We start from the raw sequence: 25,572 nt of genomic DNA on the forward strand, positions 1-25,572 counted from the left end.
ACAAAATGCTTACAAGTGTGCACAATTGTAACTTGAAAGACAATGTACATGAGTGGTTTAAGCGTTACTGTGAAGGGCGGCAAACTGTCGAAGATGACCCTCTCTCTGGCAGACCGGTGGCGAGCTGAACAGCAGCAAATGTCGACAGAGTCCATGAGTTATTGATGTGGGATTGGCGTTTGTCAATCCGAATGCTGGTGGAAGAATTGCATATTCTGCACAAAATCGTTTCTGGGGTTACTGAGTTGTCCCACCCTCCGTATTCTCCTCATCTGGTGTCACCACATTTCTTTCTGTTTCCAGAACTGAAATATGCACTGAAAGGGCACAGATTTTCCCAACATTTCACATGTCCAAGCCGCTGCGACGAGGGAACTGGAAGCAATACGGAAAGAGGACTTCTCCAGAAGTTTCCAACAGTTCTGCGAACGTTGTCAACGGTGCGTTGTATCAGAGGGGGCCTACTTTGAAGGACTGTAAGGCATGCACAGGGATGCGGGTGGCGCTGTGGGTTAAACCACAGAGCCTAGGACTTTCCGATCATAAGGTCGGCGGTTCGATTCCCCGCAATGACGGGGTGAGCTCCCGTTGCTTGGTCCCTGCTCCTGCCAACCTAGCAGTTCGAAAGCACGTCAAAAGTGCAAGTAGATAAATAGGTACCACTCCGGCGGGAAGGTAAATGGTGTTTCCGTGCGCTGCTCTGGTTCACCAGAAGCGGCTTAGTCCTGCTGGCCACATGACCCGGAAGCTGTACACCGGCTCCCTCGGCCAGGAAAGCGAGATGAGCACCACAACCCCAGAGTCGGTCGCGACTGGACCTAATGGTCAGGGGTCCCTTTACCTTACCTTTAAGGCATGTACGTTCAAATATTTCTCGCTGTCCGGTTTCTGTGACCATTCACCGAACTTTCCAGTCACACCTTGTAGAATAATAATATAATATAACATTGATTGTCCTTGAGTCTTCCCAATGCATTTGCTATCCTCTCCTGACGCAGCTGTTGGGAACCACTGGGCTAGACAGAAGAAGGAGAGAGAGAGAGAGAGAGAGAGAGAGAGGAAGGGAGGGGGGAGGGAGGGAGGGGGGGAGGGAGGGAGGGAGGGAGGGAGGGAGGGAGGGAGGGAGGGAGGAAGGAAGGAAGGAAGGAAGGAAGGAAGGAAGGAAGGAAGGAAGGAAGGAAGACAGAAAGAAATTAGACCTGCGGGAACTCGTCAATCTCCTTGAGGCGCTTCTCGATTTGGAGACGCCCTCCGTAGCGGGTGACCCCGTACACAACCGTCATCACTGTCTGTTTCACCACCTTGCGGCCAATGAACCCGTCCAGGACCTGGGCGATTTTGACGCCTTGCTCGGCGTCCCGCTTCCGGTACACTTCCACCTGCAAGCGAGGAGGGGAAGGGATAAAAGACAAAGGCATTGTGAGAGCTGGACCATCAAGAAGGCTGATGGCCGAAGAATGGATGCTTTTGAATTCTGGTGCTGGAGGAGACTCTGGAGAGTCCCATGGACTGCAAGAAGATCAAACCTCTCCATTCTGAAGGAAATCAGCCCTGAGTGCTCACTGGAAGGACAGATCCTGAAGCTGAAGCTCCAAGACTTTGGCCACCTCATGAGAAGAGAAGACTCCCTGGAAAAGACCCTGATGTTGGGAAAGATGGAGGGCACAAGGAGAAGGGGACAACAGAGGACGAGATGGTTGGACAGTGTTCTCGAAGCTACCAGCGTGAGTTTGACCAAACTGCGGGAGGCAGTGGAAGACAGGAGGGCCTGGCGTGCTCTGGTCCAGGGGGTCACGAAGAGGCGGACACCACTAAACGACTAAACAACAACAACAAGTTGCCGTTGGCATCTTCCTGCTGCTGAGGGCAAAGTCAAACTGCTGTGTTAGCAGCACCAGAGTTGACCTCCCGCCGGGGCAGAAGTTGTTTTTGTTGTTGTAATCCATCTGCACACCCGTCTTACCCATAGAGGCTAGTGGCGTGGGGTGCCAGAGCGCCAAGTTCTGGAGGGCGCCAAGCAAGAGTCCAGGGAACACCAAACAAGTGCGCTGAGTGAGCGAGGGTGCAGACACGTCTCAACGACTAAACAAGAAATCACTGTTCAAACCTTCCCGGGGCGAGCTGCGGCACAGCCACACGGTGTTGATAACGACACGGCAACAACTTGCAACCACAGCCTAACTTCTGCTCTGCTGAATCACAGAATCTTAAGAGGCAGAAGGGACCCCATGGGGTTCTCCAGTCCAACCCCCTGCAATGCAGGGATCCCAACTAAAGCATCCATGACAGATGGACATCCAACCTCTGCTTAAAAACCTCCAAGGAAGGAGAGTCCACAACCTTCCGAGGGAGAACGTTCCACTGTCAAACAGCTCTTGCCGCCGGAAGGTTTTTCCTGATGTTGAGTCGGAATCTCCTTTCTTGTAACTCAGAGCCATGGGTTCGAGTCCTACCCTCCAGAGCGGGCGAAAACAAGCATGCTGCCCACTCCATGCGACAGCCCTTCAGATATTGAAATGACAGCTATCATATCTCCTCTTTTCCAGGCTAAACGTACCCAGCTCCTTCAACCATTCCTCATCAGGCTCGGTTTCCAGACCCTTGATCATCTTGGTCTCTCTCCTCTGCACATGGCTGCAGCTCGTCAACATCCTTAAATTGTGGTGCCCAGAATTGGTCACAGGACTCCAGGTGTGGTCTGACCCAGGCAGAAAAGAGCAGGAGCAGGGCTGGATTTAGGTTTGATGAGGTCCTAAGATACTGGGGCCCTTTATATGTTCCACTGCCCTTTGTCAACCACAAATTGTTGCTGTTTTTTGTGTTTAATAATAATAATAATAAATTATTTGTTATGTGGTCTCGGCAGCCGCTCCCAGTCACCAGTCTAGCTGCCACATTCTGGATTAATTGCAGTTTCTGGGTCACCTTCAAAGGTGGCCCCACGGAGAGCGCATGGCAGTAGTCCAAGCGGGAGATAACCAGAGCATGCACCACTCTGGCCAGACAGTCCGCGGGTTGGATGCAGCCTAGAGTAGCATTTGCTTTTTTTTGCTGCTGCGTCACCCTGCTGAAGAGGCAGAGGCCTCCTTCATACAGCGTATAGTTAAATACAGTGGTGCCTCGCAAGACGAAAAGAATCTGTTCCGCGAGTCTCTTCGTCTAGCGGTTTTTTCGTCTTGCGAAGCAAGCCCATTGACAGCTTAGCGGATTAGCGCTATTAGCGGTTTAGCGGCTTAGCGGCTTAGAAAAAGGGGGGGGGGAGAGGAAAAAACCCCGCAGGAACTCGCAAGACATTTTCGTCTTGCGAAGGAAGCCCATAGGAAATTTGTTTTGCGAAGCGCCTCCAAAACGGAAAACCCTTTTGTCTAGCGGATTTTCCGTCTTGCGAGGCATTCGTCTTGCGGGGCACCACCTTAGTGGAACTCACTGTTGCAGAAGGCAGGGACACAGGAGCTCCTCAAGGCTCCGACTTCAGGACATGCATTCAGGGAGGAAAGGACAACTCGAAAGGCTTTTCCGCAGTGGGAGTGCCCGGGAGCTAAGCTCTTACCTGCTGAGCCACTCCGCTGTAGACATCTTGAGGAACGTCGCAAGGGGAAAGGTTCACCGAGGTGGCGCCCACAGTGTCCCGCCCGAGGGCCGCGTAGTGCTGCAGCCCGTTGCAGGAGCCATCCTGGGGAGGAGGGAAAAGGCGCAAAGGGAATCAGACGGTGGTGGTGATTAAAATAAAATAAAATAAAATGGATGGATGGATAGGAACCCTGATGGAGCAAACCGATTCATGTGTAGGAAGCCCAGACTTCAGGCAACAGCTCCCCCACTTTGCATGCTCCTGGTCCTCAGCGTTTAGGAATTGCAGGTAGACTGCCCTGGCTCTGGAGGTTCCACTTTTCTATCATATAACATACGTTAACAAGAGCAGCCCTGCTAGATATCTCTCTCTCCAAGACTGATTTGAGACGGCATGAATATCCTTAGGGCTTGTGTTATTTTGGGTGTCACACTGAGATACGGTCGTACCTCGTAAGTCAGACGGAATCCATTCCGGAAGTCCGCTCGGCTTCCAAAACGTTCGGAAACCAAGGCGCGGCTTCCGATTGGCTGCTGGAAGCTCCTGCAGCCAATCGGAAGCTGAATAAGCCGTGTCAAATGTTCGGGTTCCAAAGAACGTTCGCAATATGCTCTTATTTTGCAGACAGAGTTGTGCTTGGGTGAGGCTCTACTCTCCGTATTCCCCCGTTGTTTGATCCCTACCCTACAGGCGTTATTCAGAACAGCGGTTTGCACAACCCACCAATGCAACGAAATCGGGAAGCGTGACAATCAATGGCGCACTTATTCAAAATCCAATTCAAAACCAAATTGAAGAACTTGCTTCGGAGACACCCCTTTCTCAAAAATCTGATAAGTACAGATGCATATGTGTTAGCTTTGAAGATCTGATCAAAGACTTTGCAATTAGAAATAAAAGGAGGGAACCTTTCTAATATAAAGTGGAAGTACACAAAAAACCAAACGTTATTTTCCATCTTACTGTAGGTTTTCTTTCATTTAAAATTTAATTGTTGTTTATATTTTGAATTGGATATATATCAAATCCTTTTAAGTGCTAAGGGCCACTAAGGGTCTTAATCCGGAGCCCGACAGCAGGGGAAAGAGGTGGAGTCGGCATTTGCCAAAAGCTGTGCAATGAAAGTGTCGCCGCTGTGACTCCCCTTTACAGTCGCATCTCGGAAGTCGAACAGAATCCGTTCCGGAAGTCCGTTTGTCATCCAAAACGTTTGGAAACCAAGGCGCGGCTTCCGATTGGCTGCAGGAAGCTCCAATCGGAAGCCGCGCCGGACGTTCGGGTTCCAAAGAACATTCGCAAACCGGAACGCTCACTTCCGGGTTTGCGGCGTTTGGGAGCCGAAACGTTTGACTCGCAAGGCGTTCGGGATCCCAAAGTACGACTGTACTTCCGATTCGTGAACGGAAAGGGGTAAAGGGCACATTTGAGGGGAGAGGCGCCCCCCCCAATACATACCTGATGGATGGGGAAATGGGAGATGTACTCAGCAGGGTTCGGGGCTCTGGAGGCTTTGGCAATCTCCATGCAACAGGCCAAAGCCTGCCACGGCTCGTCCGTGTTCATCCACCACTTCCGGCCCTGGCAAGGGTAAGGCGAAGAAAGGGTTAAGCCGACTGGGAGAAGTACCCAGGACTAGAAACTTAAGAAAATTCTGTTTATGAAGAAACCAGAGGCCTTTCTCCTTGGAATAACAGGTTCTGAATTGCCCCAAAAAGATGTACCGTATTTTTCGCCCTATAGGACGCACTTTTTCCCCTCCAAAAATGAAGGGGAAATGTGTGTGCGTCCTATGGGGCAAATGCAGGCTTTCGCTGAAGCCTGGAGAGCGAGAGGAGTCGGTGCGCACCCACGTCCAACTGCCCTTTACCCTAAAGACCCTTAAAAACGTTCATATCAAGTCTATTTGTGCACGTAATTTCTGTAAGTGTTGGCGTGTGTGTGTGTGTGTGTGTGTGTGTTTTGGGGGGTGTTATTGCAAAAGGAAGTAAATAAATCTGCATTTTACAACAAAACCACCCAGAACAGCACAAGCGAATTTGTATATATATATATTTTAAAAATCAGTAAAGGAGGTTCAAGAGTACTTGCGATTACACCCAAGCTATCAAGCAATCAGACTGATGATAAAGATTTAATGAAAATTTCATTAAGGGAGATCAAGACTTCATATGGGAAACAACTCTGGGAGCCTGAATGGCGCAAACCAGGAAGACACCATTATAGACCTAACTTTTTAAAGCCTTCAAGCAAAGTCTCACTGAAGGCTAGGAAAACAGCCAATACGTCCAAGGCATTCAGGTACGACTGTACTACAAACCTGCTAATGTCTGGGGAGAATTCTGTATTTCCCACCCCCAGCAAACACACACACATCCCTTTCAACAGGGGTCTGCAACCTTTATCAGCCGGGGGCCGGTCCACCATCCCTCAGACCATGTGAGGGGCCGGACTATATTTTGAAAGGGGGGGGGGAGAGAATGAATGAATTCCTATGCCCCACAAATAACCCAGAGATGCATTTTAAATAAAAGCACACATTCTACTCATGTAAAAACACGCTGATTCCCGGACCGTCCGCGGGCCGGATTTGGAAGGCGATTGGGCCGGATCTGGCCCCCGGGCCTTAGGTTGCCTACCCTTGCCTTTCAAGATCTCGTTTTAGGGCTACAGCCTATAATCCGAGGTGACCTATATCGAAACAGCATACACAGGTACCTCTGGTTACGTACTTAATTCGTTCCGGAGGTCCGTTCTTAACTTGAAACTGTTCTTAGCCTGAAGCACCACTTTAGCTAATGGGGCCTCCCGCTGCTGCCGTACAATTTCTGTTCTTATCCTGAAGCAAAGTAACCTGAGGTACTATTGTTGGGTTAGCGGAGTCTGTAACCTGAAGCGCCTGTAACCTGAAGCGCCTGTAACCCAAGATACCACCGCATACCCGTATTTTTTGCTCTATAAGACGCACCGGACCACAATACGCACCTCGTTTTTGGAGGAGGAAAACAAGAAAAAACATATTCTGAATCTCAGAAGCCAGAACAGCAAGAGGGATCGCTGTGCACTGAAAGCAGCAATCCCTCTGGCTTCTGGGATAGCTGCGCAGCTTGCATTCGCTCCATAAGACACACACACATTTCCCCTTACTTTTTAGGAGGGAAAAAGTGAGTCTTATAGAGCAAAAAATACGGTAATCATTTGTATTCTTCGCCAGGTAAGATGGGTGTCCCCCAAGGTCACTGTGTCCCCTGGATCAGACCAATTCCTGCCTGGGATGGACCCAATACCTGCCCCCCTCTCCACTGACCCACCGTCAGGGGGCGGTCCGCCGAATCCAAGACGTCCTCCATGATTTCGTTGGCGTAGGCCAGCCTGCTCCGCAGGCTCTCCTTCTTCTTCAGCCCCGTGAGGTTCACCAGGTGGACCTTCAGCCAGTCGAGGCCATGGGGGCCCAGGGGCCTCCCCTCCGCGAAGAGCAAGATGGCTCTCGTGAGGTCGCTGCCCAGGTGGTTGAAGTGCGGAGGGCAAGGATATGTCCTCCCCCGGAAGTCCACATTGTGCGGGAACCAGAAGACCCTTCCGCTCATTTGCTTGGCGATGGACAACTTGTAGAGAGCGTCCATCCGTAGGCTGTACATTTCCGTGGCTTTCTTGCGGCACCGCGCCGCCTCCCGCCGGAGCGCCACCTTGCTGGGGGCGGCCCCATCGGGGAAGTGGGCGGCGGGCTGGGGGGCTTCCGAGGGCGGCGGGGGGACGTCCAGCTTCTCGTTGCCCTTGTCGTTGAAGACGGAGATGACAACATCCAAGATGGCTTGGTTGACCTTCCAGGGACAGTTGCCCAGCTGGTTTAGGGCATCCATGACGGGGTAGAGGCTGCTGCGAGGGGCACGGTCCAGCAACAGCTGGTGCTGCACGGCCCCTTCCACGTAGCGCATGAGCTTGGTGGGGGCGAAGACGTAGGCGCCGAACTGCGTGGAGACCCAGGGGATGGGCGGACAGAGCATGGGGATGACGAAGGAGTCGAACGTCAGGGTGGTCTCGGCGGCCTCCATGAGAAGGCGGGCAAACAGAGGGTGCGGCCTGATGAAGCCCACCTGCAGGGGGGACAAGGAGGGAGAACGTACCACTTGCATTATTTTCCCTGTGTATAAGGTGACCCCTAGAGTTAAACCACAGAGCCTAGGGCTTGCCGATCAGAAGGTCGGCGGTTCGAATCCCCGCAACGACGGGGTGAGCTCCCGTTGCTCGGTCCCTGCTCCTGCCAACCTAGCAGTTCGAAAGCAGGCCTGTGCAAGTAGATAAATAGGTACCACTCCAGCGGGAAGGTAAACGGCATTTCCGTGCGCTGCTCTGGTTCGCTGGAAGCGGCTTAGTCCTGCTGGCCACATGACCCGGAAGCTGTACGCCGGCTCCCTTGGCCAATAGAGCGAGATGAGCGCCGCAACCCCAGAGTCGGCCACGACTGGACCTAATGGTCAGGGGTCCCTTTACCTTTTAACTGTTCCTAAATGGGAGGCAGGTGGCGCTGTGGGTTAAACCACAGAGCCTAGGGCTTGCCGATCAGAAGGTTGGCGGTTCGGGGATTTGGGGGGTGGGGTGGTAAAAATGTCTTATTTTTGATTATTTGTTAATGTTAACGAGAAATGTGTGGGTTAATCTGGTATTGATACAATGTGGCATGTATTGGATTTTTTAAATTGAAAACTAATAGACATTATTTTGATAATAACAATAGTAGTAGGCAGAGAGAGAAGGGGTTAAGGGGACTGACAGAGAGACGGGGAGTGGGAAAGAGGGGGCGACGAGAGAGGGAGGGGGTCGAAGGGTGAATGAGTGGTACCCAAGCTCTGTAATAGTAATAATAATAAATTTTTATTATTTTATATCCCGCCCTCCCCAGCCGAAGCCGGGCTCAGGGCGGATAACAACAATAAAAGAATACAACATTCTAAAATCATTTCATGATAAAATTAATTCAAATCAAATTGATGGCAACCATTGGGCTGGAGTTCTGTGAAGATTGCCAAAGGAGGGAGTCAGGCTGTGCCCTGACCAAAGGCCTGGTGGAACAGCTCTGCCTTGCAGGCCCCGTGTAAAGATGTCAAGTCCCGCAGAGCCCTGGTCTCTTGTGGCAGAGCGTTCCACCAGATCGGAGCCACAGCCGAAAAGGCCCTGGCTCTGGTTGAGGCCAGCCTAACCTCCCTATGGCCTGGGACCTCCAAGATGTTTTTGTTTGAAGATCGTAAGTTCCTCTGTGGGACATACCAGGAGAGGCGGTCCCGTAGGTACGAGGGTCCTAGGTCGCAATGCAGCCTCCTGCCCACAATCCACCTCCGTGGCCCCGCCCACTTTGGTCCCTGGCTCCGCCCACCACGACCACGGGGGCCCCAGGAGGTCCCACACCCCACCCCAGTTTCCAGTCTGTTGGAAGCAAAGCTTTCCTCCTAGCCCCTGCTAATTTGCAACCGGCGGGTCCTTGCCCCGTCCCCCTACCTGGCGACCGCTGCGGAAGGAGTAGACATGGTAGAGGACGGGGATGAGCTTCTGCTCCAGTCCTGGGTTCAAGAGGTTGCTCTCCATCTTGAGCACCTGCACCAGCAGCTCCACCAGGTGCAAGCCCAGCTGCACCAGAAGGGCATGGGGCCAGGGGTGCTCCTTGCAGACCAGCGAGGGGCCGCAGCCGTCCTCGGCCGCCACCTTCTCCCAGTACTCGCGAGGAAGGTAGCCATCCGGCTGCGGGAAAGGAAGGGTTCAAAGTTAGAGGCGACTGCTGTCCCCGGTTCTTGTGGGGTGCCTCAGGGTTCTGTCCTCTCCCCCATGCTTTTCAACATCTACACAAAGCCGCTGGGAGAAATCATCAGGGGGTTTGGACTGGGTGTTCATCAGTATGCGGATGATACCCAGCTCTACCTCTCTTTCAAATCAGAACCAGTGAAGGCGGTGAAGGTCCTGTGTGAGTGTCTGGAGGCAGTTGGAGGAGGGATGGCGGCTAACGGGTTGAGGCTGAATCCTGGCAAGACAGAAGAACTGTTTTGGGGGGACAGGAGGCGGGCAGGTGTGGGGGACTCCCTGGTTCTGATTGGGGTAACTGTGCCCCCGAAGGACCAGGTGAGCAGCCTGGGGGTCATTTTGGACTCACAGCTGTCTATGGAGGCACAGGTCAAATCTGTGTCCAGGGCAGCTGTCTACCAGCTCCATCTGGTACGTAGGCTGAGACCCTATCTGCCTGCGGACTGCCTTGCCAGAGTGGTGCATGCTCTGGTTATCTCCCGCTTGGACTACTGCAATGTGCTCTACGTGGGGCTACCTTTGTAGGTGACCCGGAAACTGCAATTAATCCAGAACGCGGCAGCTAGACTGGTGACTGGGAGCGGCCGCCGAGACCACATAACACCGGTCCTGAAAGACCTACGTTGGCTCCCAGGACGTTTCCAAGCACAATTCAAAGTGTTGGTGCTGTCCTTTAAAGCCCTAAACAGCCTTGGCCCAGTATCCCTGAAGGAGCATCTCCACCCCCATCGTCCAGCCCGGACACTGAGGTCCAGCTCCGAGGGCCTTCTGGCAGTTCCCACACTGAGAAGTGAGGTCACAGGGAACCAGACAGAGGGCCTTCTCGGTGGTGGCACCTGCCCTGTCGAATGCCCTCCCATCGGATGTCAAGGAAATAAAGAACTATCTGACTTTTAGAAGACATCTGAAGGCATGTTTGATGTTTTATTGTGTTTTTAATTTTCTGTTGGGAGCTACCCAGAGTGGTTGGGGAGGCCTGGCCAAATGGGCGGGGTATAAATAATAAATTATTATTATTATTATTATTATAGTGGTACCTCGGGTTAAGTCCTTAATTCGTTCCGGAGGTCCGTTCTTAACCTGAAATTGTTCTTAACCTGAAGCACCACTTTAGCTAATGAGGCCTCCTGCTGCTGCTGCAGCAGCACGATTTCTGTTCTCATCCTGAAGCAAAGTTCTTAACCCGAGGTACTATTTCTGGGTTAGTGGAGTCTGTAACCTGAAGCGTATGTAGCCTGAAGCGTATGTAACCCAAGGTACCACTGTATTGGAAATGTTAGAGGGCTCGATTATGACTGGAGAGACTCGGGTTCGAATCCCCACTCAGCCATGAAGCTTTCGCCAGGCGACCTTTGGCCAGTCGCTCACTCTCAGCCCAACCTACCTTCCAGGGTTGTCGCAAGGGCAAAAAGCGGAAGGGGAGAACCATGTCTCTCGGGAGGGAAGGCAAGATACAAATGTCATGGAAAGAAGGAAGAAATTCGGGAGACTCGGTTGAGCAAGACCGGTGGCGTCAAGGCGACGGCGCTTACCTGAGTGTCCTTCGCAAGGAGCTGCACGTATTTGTCATACAGCCTCTGGATCTTCTCCACCAAGCGGCTCCTGGATTTCTTCTGCAACATGAACTTGCTGTAGACTTTGGAACCCAGTTCCCTCGCCAGGACCAGGAGGGATTCCCCTTGCGGTGACAGGCTGTTGAGGCTCTGGGGGAGAAAGGAGGTTATTACTTTATTTATTGAACTTACATACCGCCCTATACCCGGGGGGGGGGGGGTCCTCAGGGCAGTTCACAGAATAAAGTCCAAGATATAAAACCACAAAATGCATAATAAAAATAAAAATGACAATCCAAAAACACATTTACCGTATTTTTCGCTCCATAGGGCGCACCTAGTTTTTAGGGGGGGGGAATAAAGAAAAAAAAAATTATTTCCGGCCCCCCCCCACCAGCCCCAAAGAGCAAAGAAGCCAAGATAGCTGTCTTGGCTTCCTCTTTAGCCACGCGTAACCTCTCCAGCCGGGAGAAGCTGAGCGTGTTTTTAGCCGCGGGGCTGGGGCGGGGGGAGCCCGAGCTTCCCCCGACCCCAGAACAGGCTGCTATCCGCAAGCTTTCTGAGCCCGGCGGGAACTCCCACCAGGCTTAAAAGGCTTGTGGATAGCTGCACACTGACCCCTCTTGCTCTACAGGCTTCAGCGAAGGTCTGCATTCGCTCCATAGGTGCGTCCTATAGAGTGAAAAATACGGTGTTTTTTTCCAAAAAAGAATATTGTTTTTAACAGATAAAACATAAAACATACAAAAGAAAACACACTGCAATACTACAAGAAATAAATAAAGAAAGAACAAAACTAAAAACACATATTCTTTCTAAGGTTCATTTTAAATTTCATTGTTAACTGAATCCCCTCTAACTGAATTTCATTGTATCACCTTATAACAATTCTCCAAGATCATCTTTCTACTACATTAACTCCTTCAATCTACTATCTTCGTCTCTTTTCTTATTGACTTAGATCCATATTAATAAAATAACATTCTTATGCTAAACCTAGGCCTGTTTGGTACTTTCAAGTATTTTCTAATTATCTTATATTACAATACAGTGGTGCCCCGCAAGACGAATGCCTCGCAAGACAAAAAACCCGCTAGACAAAAGGGTTTTCCGTTTTCGAGGCGCTTCGCAAGACGAATTTCCCTATGGGCTTGCTTTGCAAGACGAAAACGTATTGCGAGTCTTGCATTTTTTTTTCGCTCCCCCCCCTTTTTCTAAGCCGCTAAGCCGCTAATAGCGCTAATCCGCTAATAGGGTTGCTTCGCAAGATGAAAAAACCGCTAGACAAAGAGACTCGCGGAACTGATTCTTTTCGTCTTGCGAGGCACCACTGTATTTAGCTAAATAATCTTGAAATTTCTTCCAACAAAAACACATTTTAAAAGGGCATAGGATGTAAATCAGATCAACCAAAGGCCTGGTTAAAAAGGAACATTTTTGCCTGTATAATGAAGGCACCAGGCAAACTTCCCTGGGCAGAGCATTCCACAGACGGGGAGCCACTGCAGAGAAGGCCCCGTTCTTGTATTGCTACCCTCTGGACCTCTTGAGGAGGAGGCACACGAAGAAGGGCCTCAAAGGATGATTTCAGGGTCCGGGTGGGTTCATATGGGAAGAGGCGGTCCTTGAGGTACTGCGGTCCTGAGCTGTTTAAGGCTTTATAGGTCAAAACCAGCACTTTGAATTGGGACCGGAAACTAATCAAAAGCCAGTGCAGTTGGACCAGGATCGGTGTAATATGCTCAGACCGTCTTGCGTGACCTGGCCGCTGAATTCTGCCCCAGCTGAAGTTTCCGACAGTCTCCAGAGGCAGCCCTACGTATAACGCATTGCAGTAATCTAACCTTGAGGTTACCAGAGCACAGACGACAGTAGTTAGGCTATCCCTGTCCAGTTAGGGGCATAGCTGGGCCACCAGCCGAAGCTGATGGAAGGCGCTCTGGGCCACTGAGGCCACCTGAGCCTCGAGTGACGGCAAAGGATGCAAGAGTAAATTAAGTGTAAATTATGTTTTGATGGATGATACAACGGAATACCGAATGGCTGAGTAGTTTATGGAAAATATGCAGGGATTTCTGTTGTGCAAAATGAACCGTGGAAACAGAAGAAGGGAAGTCGTTGATATTTTGTTGTTGTTGTTTAGTCGTGTCCGCCTCTTCGTGACCCCCTGGACCAGAGCACGCCAGGCACTCCTGTCTTCCACTGCCTCCCCCAGTTTGGTCAAACTCATGCTGGTAGCTTCGAGAACACTGTCCCACCATCTCGTCCTCCGTCGTCCCCTTCTCCTTGTGCCCTCCATCTTTCCCAACATCAGGGTCTTCTCCAGGGAGTCTTCTCTTCTCCTGAGGTGGCCAAAGTCTTGGAGCCTCAACTTCAGGATCTATCCTTCCAGTGAGCACTCAGGGATGATTTCCTTCAGAATGGATCGGTTTGATCTTCTTGCAGTCCATGGGACTCTCAAGAGTCTCCTCCAGCACCAGAATTCAAAAGCATCCATTCTTCAGCGATCAGCCTTCTTTATGGTCCAGCTCTCACTTCCATACATCACTACTGGGGAAACCAGAGCTTGAACTATACGGACCTTTGTTGGCAAGGTGATGTCTCTGCTTTTTAAGATGCTGTCTAGGTTTGTCATCGCTTTCCTCCCAAGAAGCAGGCGTCTTTTAATTTCGTGGCTGCTGTCACCATCTGCAGTGATCATGGAGCCCAAGAAAGTAAAATCTCTCACTGCCTCTATTTCTTCCCTTTCTATTTGCCAGGAGGTGATGGGCCCAGTGGCCATGATCTCCATTTTTTTAATGTTGAGCTTCAGACCATATTTTGCGCTCTCCTCTTTCACCCTCATCAAAAGGTTCTTTAATTCCTCCTCACTTTCTGCCATCAAGGTTGTGTCATCTGCAGATCTGAGGTTGTTGATATTTCTTCCGGCAATCTTAATTCCAGCTAGGGATTCATCCAGCCCAGCCTTTCGCATGATGAATTGATATTTTAAGGTTGTTTAAATGAATATTCTAACATGTAAGGCAGAAAAATTTTAAAAAAAAATGGGGGGGGGGAGAAACCCTCTTACCCGCATGAGGACGTCAACGTATTCTTCGTCTTTCAGAACGCAGAGGAAGGGGTAGAGGTTTAGCTGTCCCGAATTCCGTTGCGCTATGTGAAGCTTGGATTCTTGCAGGCTTTGCAAGAGAGATGCGCGCCAGCGGCTACGGAGGGCGGACAGGAGGCTCCGCTGCGCATGAGCAAAACCGTAAAGAAAGTTACATCATCATCATTACAACAATGGGGCATTACCGAATTTTTCGCTCCATAAGACGCACCTAGTTTTTAGAGGAGGAAAACTGGGGGGGGGGGGGGGAGAGATTCTGAACGAAACAGTGAATGTATGATTGTTGTGGTTCATGCTGTGGCCACAGACATGATATGTGATTTGACGGTAAGTTTGGGGTAGCCCAATGCAAAAATCCTGAGAATCCATGTGGAACCGTGCTTTGTAACCACAAAACAGTGGATGTGTGATTTTTTTTGGTGCAGGCTATAGCCATGGGCATGCTATGTGATCTGATGGTGAATTTGGGGTGACCCAATGCAAAAATCCTGAGGATCCATGTGCTTTTACCTACCCCCTCCCAGGCAGCCTCCTTTATCGCTAGCGTCCCTTATCTCCCTCCCGATCACTTGCCGATCAGCTGCTTAGCGGCTTTGTTTCAACATCCCCTTTCCTCTTTGTTAAAAAAAAAAAAAAAAGCACGATCTGCTTTTCACCCCTGAGCAATTTGGCTCCAGGGACCGCGCATTTGCTCCATAAGATGCACAGACATTTCCCCTTACTTTTTAGGAGGAAAAAAGTGCGTCTCATGGAGCGAAAAATACGGTAAGTGGCCGCAGCGTATTCCCAGGGCTGCAGAGAGAGGAGGATAGGCGGACTGCCGCTTTGGGGCACCGTAGCAGCGAGCCGGCCGCAAACTCATAGCTGTCAACCGTCCCTTATTTGGTGGGAAAGTCCCTTATTGCAGCGCCGTGTCCCACTGCTGTCCCTTATTGATGATGTCCCTTAAATTTACTGGGTTTCAAAGGAAGCAGCTCCTCTCCCTCCCTGCCGGCCAGGGTGGAGGGAGGCTCCAACTGTGTTGCTTGGCTGCCCGGCCTGCCCCCCTCCGGCCTCCTCTCACCAGCCTCGGCCCCCGGGAACCCCTCCCCGCCGGGACTGAGGAGCCTTGAGAGGAGAGCGAGGGCAACCATAGAGAAAGCAGTTCAGAGAGAGGAGGAGGAGGCAGAGGCGTGGGCAGGTGTTCCAAGGGCTACAAGGGAAGAACCCATAGATTTGTAGTGGTAGACTAGCATAGATGGTCTGATCTGCGGGTTTACTTTGGGCGCTATTCGCCCCCCCCTTCCTCCTGCCCCACCTGATGGAACTGAGAGCTGCGGATGGAGCACGAGAGAAAAGATACAGAACTGCAGCAGCATCTTCATAGCTCGGACTTCGTTTTGCGCGAAAAGTGGTTGCTGCTTGTAATTATTTAATTGCAGTGTTTCATCACCTGGTGTCTGGAGCAGCAACCTCTGTGTGATGGGATAATGAGCTGCTTGTGCGTAAAAGCTTGATCCCTCTGGGGTTTGGCTGGTCATCCAAACCGATGCACTAACGGAGCCCCCAAAGCATGACTCCGTCAGTCGCTGGTAGAATCTGACAGTGGGCGTCTACGGAATTTACGCCAACATAAAAGCTGTTTGACGGACATGCGCCTTCGTGACTCTCTGCGTGACAGTTTCCGGCGAAGGGTGGGAGTTCCCAACGGGGGTCCCGTTACCTCTCCACTACTCTCACTGGAAGCATCCCAGAGCCTCCCCTCCGCTGTGACTCCTGCACTCCCCCTGCTGGTTCCCTCTTCTGCTGCAGATTCTCTCCTATTCTCCTGGAGCCTGTCCACCACCTGTCTCTCTGATGGCAGTTCCCTGACACTCTGGAAACGAAGGGCTGAAAACCGGCGCTGCTCTCCCAAATTATCAGGTCCCTTTTAACCTCGTATTTCAGCTGGTTGACTAAAATCCCTGATTTTGGCTGCTGATCCCTTATTTTCGAGGTTGCTGGTCCCTTATTTTCAAATCTGTAAGTTGACAGCTATGCGCAATCTACAACTCACATCAGCCTCTGCCCGAGACAAATGTTTAAAGACAGAGAGCAGGAAGGAATGGGGCTTTGGCACAAGGTGCTAGATCTCATGGTTTTGCCCCTCCCGGCTAATCTCCGCCAGTAGCTGGATTCAAATCAATTTAAATACGATTTAAGTTTTTCATGTGTGCTAAAACTCACTCTAAGTTTTTGTTTAAAAAAAAAAGTTTAACCACATCAGTTAACAAATATGGATGCATATGCTATAATGTCATTGTTTCAGTTAAATAAATTGTTTAAATGGTTATTAAGGAAATGCTTACTTTTCTCCTTCTAATAAAGGACAGCAGAAAAGTTGCCCAAATATAAAGAGTTAAATTATTAAACCTCGCAATAATTTTATAATTATCTGTCAATGTGTTTCTAATAGTAAAACCAAATCGGTAATTTTTGATATAAACTGTAAAAACTACTCTGGAAAGTTATTATTCCAAAATGGAAACCTTCATATGGTTGTAAGTATTAAGATTATACCAGCAAGAATGAGTCTTTCTGAAACAAAAAGTGATTTAAATCAAGTCTTACTGACTAGTGATTTTAAATCAAGTCTTACTGACTAGTGATCTAAATCGTGATTTAAATTGATTTGATTTAAATCAAATCCACCCGGATTCTATGGCAACTATCCAGCCTCCCAAAATTTCAACACTGTTTGACCCCTTTCCGTTTTAACGGTTCAGATTCTTTCCCCCTCTCTCATTCTTTTACCGCTCTGCTGGCTTCCTCCGTCAAGGGCTTGGCTGCCTCCACGGAGTCGATGGTGACCGTGTCCGACGCCTCCATCGCCAGCTGCTTCCGGAACTGGTCCCGCAGTTCTTGCGCCGTGAAATCGAGCTTGGGATAGGAGACGGGCTTCCCCTGGGGCGAGAAAGAAAAGTGGGAGGGGGGTAGGCAGGGCACAATGGGGTTAAACCACAGAGCCTAGGACTTGCCGATCAGAAGGTCGGCGGTTCAAATCCCCGCAATGACGGGGTGAGCTCCCGTTGCTCGGTCCCTGCTCCTGCCAACCTAGTTCAAAAGCACATCAGTGCAAGTAGATAAATAGGTACCACTCCAGCGGGAAGGTAAACGGTGTTTCCGTGCTGCTCTGGTTCGCCAGAAGCGGCTTAGTCCTGCTGGCCACATGACCCGGAAGCTGTACACCGGCTCCCTCGGCCAATAAAGCGAGATGAGTGCCGCAACCCCAGAGTCGGCCATGACTGGACCTAATGGTCAGGGGTCCCTTTACCTTTACCTGGTGACGCTCAGCAGGCAAAGGGCATTAAGGCAGCAGAGACCTCTCCTGTGTTCCTTATCCCCGGCTGACCTTGAAAGTCCTAATCAGCCTCAGCCCAATATACCTGAAGGGGCGTCTCCACCCCCATCATTCAGCCCGGACACTGAGGTCCAACTCCAAGGGCCTTCTGGCTCCCTCATTGCGAGCAGCGAAGATACAGTGAACCAGGTAGATGGCCTTCTCGGTGGTGGCACCCGCACTGTGGAACGCCCTCCCATCAGATGTCAAGGAAATAAACAACTATCTGACTTTTAGAAGACATCTGAAGGCAGCCCTGCTTAGGGAAGTTTTTAATGTTTTATCGTGTTTTTAATATCCTGTTGGAAGCCACCCTGAGTGTCTGGGGAAACCCAGCCAGATGGGTGGGGTATAAATGAATAATAATAATAATAACCTTTGCGTAGAAGTCCCGGAGTAGGGGAACCGTGCAGATTTCGGCAGGGCGAGGAGGTGGGGGCTGGAAGTCTTCCACAACCCTCCGGATGGCTTTCAGCACCATCTTCCTCCAGTCTTCCTCGAACCCAGAGTCCCGGAAGAGGTCCTTCACTTGAAAGCCATCTTCTTTGAGCTGCTGAAGGCATCTGTGGAGGGTGTTTGGGGGGGGGGGGTAGAAGAAGGAACGGCAAAGAAAGAGGCTTGGGTCAGTAGTGTCCGTAGAAAGCGGCCCCCTCTCATTCCTCTCGCGGAGACTTGTCATTACCGCCTATCAAAAAACGGCTATCGAAATGAATGGCTTTGGCTGAGACGGCAAAGTCAACATGCTTATAATCACCGCTGGCAATTTATGAATGATTGGAAAACCCTTCTGGACTTTATGCACAGTATGGAAAATGAACTTGCGGTATCGGGATTTGAAGACTGGGAGGGAGGGGGAGTTGGTTTATGGGAAATGGAGAAGTGAATGTTATTATTCAAGTTCCCCACATATCTCCTGGCACAAGCACTAACCTCCCCCCCCCCCTTCTACAGGAGAAGGGAGGACAGAGAAGCTTGCTATTCCCATTGGAATGCACAGCGCGACGACACTCTTCATTTCTATTTATATAGAAAGATATCTGTAGATCATGTTTTCTCCCAAGGAGCTCAAGATGGTGTACATGGCCCTTCTCAGTCAACCACACACCTGTCAGGTAGGTTAGGTGGAGAGGCGGTGACTGGCCCCAACGCCCCCCATCCCTGAAAGCTTCATGGCCATAGTGGGGGAATCAAACCCTGGTCTCCCGAGTCCTAGTCCTCATTTAATCTGGCAGGTAGGCTTAGAGTGTTGACTGGCCCAAGGTCACCCAGTGAGCTTCATGGCAGAGTGGGGATTTCAACCCTGGTCACAGCCCCAATGCTCTAACCACTGCACCACCGCTGTCGCTGAGGAAGAAGGGACCAATGTCAAGAGTAACACCTGAAGATGATGTTCCGAGACGCCCCACACTGCCCCATGCAAGCGAGTGCAGCGGCATAAGAGTCTGGATTGGGCCTCAAGCCAGCTTCCTCGAGGAGGTGGAAGAGTCTGCCAACCTGTGTCAGGAGGCCCTAAGGGGAGAAAGAAAGGACAGGAGACTCAAACCAGGACTTCTTGCTTATCTGCATTCGAGGCAGATGCTTTGCCGCTGAGCTACAAAGCCCTTCGCCTTGAAGTGAATTCTTCCAACCAACTCCTTGCGAGAGGAGCGTGAGCCTGGGACTCGTCTGAGGCCATTTGCATAGCGCTAAGCTATATGGTGGATTCGAACCGCCGACCTTCTGATCGGCAAGTCCTAGGCTCTGTGGTTTTTAACCCACAGCACCACCCGCGTCCCTTGGTGTCAGAAGTGGGATTGGACTATAACGTAACTTAAACAGAAAATCTTTAGAAAGATTATTTTTATTTTAAAAATCTGATTTCAATTTTAAAATCTGATTTCAATTTTTAAAAAATCCGATTTAAATCAAGAAGATCAGTTTTGTTTTTTTAATCGATTTTTATCCACCCTGGCTCTACCGCTGCAAGCAGGGATGAAAATCTCCTTACCTTCTTAGCATACCCTTGCATAACGAGATTGTACATTCGGACGTCAAGGCGTTTCCTGCGGGCGTGAGAGCGGTGATAAAACATCAAGCACTGCTGGGCCCTCTCGGGCTGACCGAGAAAAAGGCAGGCGTCCAGATAGGACAAAATGTTCAGCTTGACATTCATGTGGCGGTTCCCGTCTTCCTCGTCCAGGGGGAGCGTCCCCTCGGCGGCATCCCAGACCCGAAAAGGCTCCCCCGGTTCCTCGCAGCTCCCAGAAGGATCCCGAGACTGCGTCCCGATCGAGACTTTGGCCGTCTTGTTTGGCTGGCCGTCGTCAGCTTTGCTGGACTTCTGTGACTTAGACGCTCGCCCCTTGAGCTTCGGCCGGATCTCTTTAGCGGGAGACCTCAGGGAGAAATCGTCGTCCTTCGCGCCGGGCCCGATCCACTCCAGGATGGGCTCGGCCGCGTCGCCCGGGACGGCGGCCGAGAGCTTGGCCTCCAATTTCAGAAGGCGTTTGTGCTTCATCGACTTCTCCTTCTTCAGCTTCTCGATCCAGCGGCTAGGCTGGGTCTTTTCCTCGCGTTTCGGGGCGCTCTCGTTCCGAGCCGGGCTGGCAGCGGCCGTTTTCCGCGGGGCGGGCGGGAGGGAGCTGAACTTGCGCAGGCGAGAGCGTTGGACCTCGCCGACGGCCACCTCCGATACATTTTCGGCCTTCAGCTGTTGCACTCTTGCCTCCAGCACTGCAGGGGAGGAAAAGAAAGGAAGAGTCGAATCGTCAGGTAATGCGGCACGTAGAATTAAAGAAGGCATCTGTAAATAAGATGCAACTAGTTTTTAGAGGGTTTTCCCAGTAGTGATGGCCCCTGAAACAGCGATGCTGTTAAATATTTTTTGATGAAGACAACGTCATTATAAAAGAATGCCAGCCCTTTTTCAAATAATATTGCCGTTTCCAACGTTTCCAGGATCGGGAAACTCTTGAGAGCCAGTTTTCGTTTTAGAGAATTCAGTGCTTAGGGTGTTGCTCATTTCCTAAGCAAAAGAACCCAATGCTTTCACCACACACACACACACACACACACACACACGAAAGAGAGAGAGAGAGAGAGAGAGAGAGAGAGATCAGAGGCGCATCGCCTAAGAGTGTTTGCTTAGTCACACAAACGCAAAGTGTTTTCTTTAGTTGTTCTCTGTAAGCTGCTTTAGACATTGTCTGGGGAAAAAGGTTGGGTATGAATATATAATAATAATAATTTAACTTTCCTTAATAAAACTGGTTAAATAAGGTAAAGGGACCCCTGACCTCTAGGTCCAGTCGTGGCCGACTCTGGGGTTGCGGCGCTCATCTCGCTTTACTGGCCGAGGGAGCCGGCGTACAGCTTCTGGGTCATGTGGCCAGCATGTCTGAGCCACTTCTGGCGAACCAGAGCAGCGCACAGAAACGCCGTTTACCTTCCCGCCAGAGCGGTACCTATTTATCTACTTGCGCTTTGATGTGCTTTTGAACTGCTAGGTTGGCAGGAGCAGGGACCGAGTAACGGGAGCTCACCCCGTCATTGCGGGGATTCGAACCGCCGACCTTCTGATCGGCAAGTCCTAGGCTCTGTGGTTTAACCCACAGCGCCACCCGTGTTATATTATGCTTACCTTCCAACAACTCTACTTGTTCACACACCCATCTTTTTCTGGCTTCTTCCTTCGCCCTGGCTGAGGAATAATTCCTCACTCTGATCCAAAGGCTCTCTGAAACACAACGGAAAGGGTGAGCATTTAACAGGGGAGAATGGGAAGGGGGTTTCATGCTTCTCTGCAAATTACAGGACAGGGAAGGCTTCACGCACACATGTCTGTCACAATACAAAAATGTCCTGTATTTCAATATAAAATGCAATGTGTCCTGTGTTGATACAGTCTTGTCCTGTATTATTATTGTTATTATTATTATTATTAATTGAATTTAAAAGTAAAGGTAAAGGGACCCCTGACCATTAGGTCCAGTCGTGGCCGACTCTGGGGTTGCGGCGCTCATCTCGCTTTACTGGCCGAGGGAGCCGGCGTACAGCTTCCTTGTCATGTGGCCAGCAGGACTAAGCCGCTTCTGGCGAACCAGAGCAGCGCACGGAAACGCCGTTTACTTTCCCGCCGGAGTGGTACCTATTTATCTACTTGCACTTTGAGGTGCTTTCGAACTGCTAGGTTGGCAGGAGCAGGGATTCCTTTATCTTTAGGGCCCCAGCCCCCTCCCCAAATTTTTTGGTGTGTGTGTGTGTGTGTGTGTGTGTGTGTGTGTAGTGGAAGGTGGCTGCCAGATTGCCCTTTATATGGTAGGAAGGGTCCAACCCCCTCCCTCCCAATTTGCAATTATGGGTAGGGGGCTTCGCTCCCTTCATTGGGGGGAGCCCCTGAAAGGAAGAGTGTCAGGGGTGAATTAGATGCAGCCCTCCCACTGAAGACCCCTCACCCCACTCCACCCCACACGCTCCCCAAATTATAGGAGGGGATAGGGCCCCAGCCCCCACCCCAATTTTTTAGGGTGTATGTTTGTGTGTGTGTGTGTGTGTGTAGGAGGGGGGTGGCTTCCTGATTCCCCCCATATGGGAAGAAGGGTCCAACTCCCTCCCCTCCAATTCGCAATTATGAGTAGTGGGGCTTCGCTCTCAACTGAGGGAGAATGGCAGGGGGGGTTGATCCAGCCCTCCCACTGAGGACCGCCCACCCCACACTTTCCCCATATTATAGGATAGGGATAAGGCTCCAGCCCCCGTCCCCAATTTTTTGGTGGGGAGTTGTGGGGGGGAGGTGGCTGTCTGATTCCCCCTCCCCTCCCCCTCCCCTCCCCCCCACAATCCCCCCATATTATAGGAGGGGATAGGGCCCCAGCCCCCTCCCCAATTTGCAATTATGGGTAGGGGGCTTCGCTCCCCATTGGGCGGAGCCCCTGAAAGGAAGAATGGAAGGGGTGAATTAGATGCAGCCCTCCCCCTGAGGACCCCTCACCCCACTCCACCCCACACTCTCCCCATATTACAGGTGGGGATAGGGCCCCAGCCCCCTCCCCAATTTTTAAGGGGTGTGTGTGTGTGTAGGGGGAGGTGGCTGCCTAATTGGCCCCCCATATGGGAAGAAGGGCCCAACCCCCTCCCCTCCAATTTGCAATTATGGATAGGAGGCCCTGAAAGGAAGGGTGTCAGGTGTTAATTAGATGCAGCCCTCCCACTGAGGAACCCCCACCCCTTCCACCCCACAATCTCCCCATATTAGAGGAGGGGATAGGGCCCCAGCCCCCTCCCCAATTTGCAATTATGGGTAGGGGGCTTCACTCTCAAGTGGGGGAGATTGGTGGTGGGGATTTGATTGAGGCCTCCCACTAAGGACCCCCCACTCCACCCCACCCCACACTCTCCCCATATTATAGCAGGGGAGAGGGCCCCAGCCCCCCTCCCCAATTTGCAATTATGGGTAGGGGGCTTCACTCTCAAGTGGGGGAGAGTGGTGGTGGGGATTTGATTGAGGCCTCCCACTAAGGACCCCCCCACTCCACCCCACCCCACACTCTCCCCATATTATAGCAGGGGAGAGGGCCCCAGCCCCCCTCCCCAATTTGCAATTATGGGTAGGGGGCTTCACTCTCAAGTGGGGGAGAGTGGTGGTGGGGATTTGATTGAGGCCTCCCACTAAGGACGCCCCACTCCACCCCACCCCACCCTCTCCCCATATTATAGCAGGGGAGAGGGCCCCAGCCCCCCTCCCCAATTTGCAATTATGGGTAGGGGGGCTTCTCTCTCCCCATTGGGGGGAGCCCCTGAAATGAGGAGTGTCAGGGGTGAATAAGATGCAGCCCTCCCCCTGAGGACCCCCACCCCCCACTTACCCCATATTAGAGGAGGGCATAGGGCTCCAGCCCCCTCCCCAATTTTGGGGGGGGAGTTGTGGGGGGTGAGGTGGCTGCCTGACTCCCCCCTCCCTTCCCCCTCCCCACCCCCCTCCACTCTCCCCATATTATAGGAGGGGATAGGGCCCCAGCCCCCTCCCCAATTTGCAATTATGGGTAGGGGGGCTTCTCCCCCCATTGGGGGGAGCCCCTGAAAGGAAGAGTGTCAGGAGTGAATAAGATGCAGCCCTCCCACTGAGGACCCCCCACCCCACTCCACCCCACACTCTCCCCATATTAGAGGAGGGGATAGGACCCCAGTCCCCTCTCCAATTTGCAGTTATGGGTAGGGGGCTTTACTCTCAAGTGGGGGAGAGTGGCGGGGGGGGGATTTGATCGAGGCCTCCCACTAAGGACCCCCCACTCCACCCCACCCCCCACTCTCCCCATATTATAGGAGGGGAGAGGGCCCCAGCCCCCCTCCCCAATTTGCAATTATGGGTAGGGGGGCTTCTCTCCCCATTGGGGGGAGCCCCTGAAAGGAAGAGTGTCAGGGGTGAATTAGATGCAGCCTTCCCACTGAGGACCACCCCACACTCTCCCCATATTAGAGGAGGGCATAGGGCTCCAGCCCCCTCCCCAATTTTTTGGGGGGTGGAATTGTATGGGGGGAGGTGGCTGCCTGACTCCCCCCTCCCCTCCCCACCTGTTGAACTGCCTACCTGTGCCCCGCAGCAGCAGCAGCGCCCCCTGCAGCTTCAGCATGGACATGCCCCTCTCTCAAACCCCCCTCATCTCAGCTCCCACCCAGACCACATTGGCTGGTCCCCACTGCGCAGGCGCGGCGTTGCTCCTCCTCCTCCTCTATCACGCCAGCCAATAGGCATCCCGCTTCGCGCAGCCGGGTAAGCCGCAGCGCGTGTGGCAGAAACTACGACTCCCACGAGGCATTGCGAGAGGAGGCGCATGCGCAGGAAGGCGGCCCCAGGGAGCAGCGTGGTCGCTAGAGCTAGACAAAAAAGGAAGAGGGGTCTAGCGCTATGCGTGTGTCGGTGATTTCCGGGATACGTAGAGATATTGAGAGATAGAGATGTATTTTGTTTTTTGGGCTCTCCTTTTCATGTCCTTTGGGTTATTATTATTTATTTCAGTTCTATCTCGTTTTATATTTTTTAAGAAAAGCCTCAAAGCGGTTTAAAGAACATGAAAACATCAATAAAGCATGAAAACATCAATAAAACATGAAAACATCAATAAACAGATCTGCAGATGACACAACCTTGGTGGCAGAAAGTGAGGAGGAATTGAAGAACCTTTTAATGAGGGTGAAAGAGGAGAGCGCAAAATGTGGTCTGAAGCTCAACATCAAATAAATGAAGATCATGGCCACTGGGCCCATCACCTCCTGGCAAATAGAAGGGGAAGAAATGGAGGCAGTGAGAGATTTGACTTTCTTGGGCTCCATGATCACTGCAGATGGTGACAGTAGTCACGAAATTAAAAGACGCCTGCTTCTTGGGAGAAAAGCAACCGGCGTCAACCATCACACGTAATTAAAAAGTTTGTAAGCCCAGGGGAGTAGAAAGATTGTTTGCCTGGCACTGGAAGAAAACAGGGCTGCAAACTGAGAAAGCTGGCGGCAATTTCTCTGGCTCTAATCAGAACACTTGGCTCCCTTGAGAGGTCCAAACAAATGAGACAAGCATAAAATCAATAACAGGCAAGAGAACTTTGCCTTATTGACTTTGACGCCAATTTAGCTGCAGCATTGGTGTATACTTGAATACATCTGTGGAATTATGTTTTAATGATGAATACAATTGACCTTGGCTGGCGGCATGGATTCCAGCCTTCATGTTCCTAGTACTTGCCGATCAGAAGGTCGGCGGTTCGAATCCCCGCAATGACGGGGTGAGCTCCCGTTGCTCGGTCCCTGCTCCTGCCAACCTAGCAGTTCGAAAGCACGTCAAAGTGCAAGTAGATAAATAGGTACCGCTCCAGCGGGAAGGTAAACGGTGTTTCCGTGCGCCAGAAGCGCCTTAGTCCTGCTGGCCACATGACCCGGAAGCTGTACACTGGCTCCCTCGGCCACTAAAGCGAGATGAGCGCCGCAACCCCAGAGTCGGTCACGACTGGACCTAATGGTCAGGGGTCCCTTTACCTTCTAAGGAGTCTCAAAGCGGCTAACATTCCCCTTTCCCTTCCTGCCCCACAACAAACACTCTGTAAGGTGAGTGGGGCTGAGAGACTTCAGAGAAGTGTGACTAGCCCAAGGTCACCCAGGAGCTGCATGTGGAGGAGCAGAGATGCGCACCTGGTTCCCCAGATTGCGAGTCCACCGCTTTTAACCA

The 25,572-nt window shown here is 51.5% G+C and overlaps 1 protein-coding gene across 1 annotated transcript in view; it reads right to left on the minus strand.

Annotated features, from left to right (window-relative positions):
* Positions 1 to 24,016, minus strand: part of POLRMT (RNA polymerase mitochondrial) — a 47,483-nt gene extending 23,467 nt beyond the window's left edge. Inside the window, exons 1-13 of the mRNA XM_081846037.1 lie at positions 23,944 to 24,016; positions 20,998 to 21,093; positions 19,366 to 20,090; positions 18,757 to 18,887; positions 17,755 to 17,941; positions 16,793 to 16,942; positions 13,982 to 14,143; positions 10,891 to 11,061; positions 9,062 to 9,301; positions 6,880 to 7,662; positions 5,027 to 5,149; positions 3,551 to 3,673; positions 1,200 to 1,379 (exon numbers count right to left, since the gene is read on the minus strand). Of these exons, the coding sequence (XP_081702163.1) occupies positions 1,200 to 1,379; positions 3,551 to 3,673; positions 5,027 to 5,149; positions 6,880 to 7,662; positions 9,062 to 9,301; positions 10,891 to 11,061; positions 13,982 to 14,143; positions 16,793 to 16,942; positions 17,755 to 17,941; positions 18,757 to 18,887; positions 19,366 to 20,090; positions 20,998 to 21,093; positions 23,944 to 23,992 (3,120 nt within the window). The 5' untranslated portion in view covers positions 23,993 to 24,016. The remainder of the gene's footprint in view (positions 1 to 1,199; positions 1,380 to 3,550; positions 3,674 to 5,026; positions 5,150 to 6,879; positions 7,663 to 9,061; positions 9,302 to 10,890; positions 11,062 to 13,981; positions 14,144 to 16,792; positions 16,943 to 17,754; positions 17,942 to 18,756; positions 18,888 to 19,365; positions 20,091 to 20,997; positions 21,094 to 23,943) is intronic.
* Positions 24,017 to 25,572: the final 1,556 nt, after the last annotated feature.

This window comes from Podarcis erhardii, assembly GCF_964252035.2.
Source record: "Podarcis erhardii genome assembly, chromosome: 18".
NCBI lineage: Eukaryota > Metazoa > Chordata > Lepidosauria > Squamata > Lacertidae > Podarcis > Podarcis erhardii.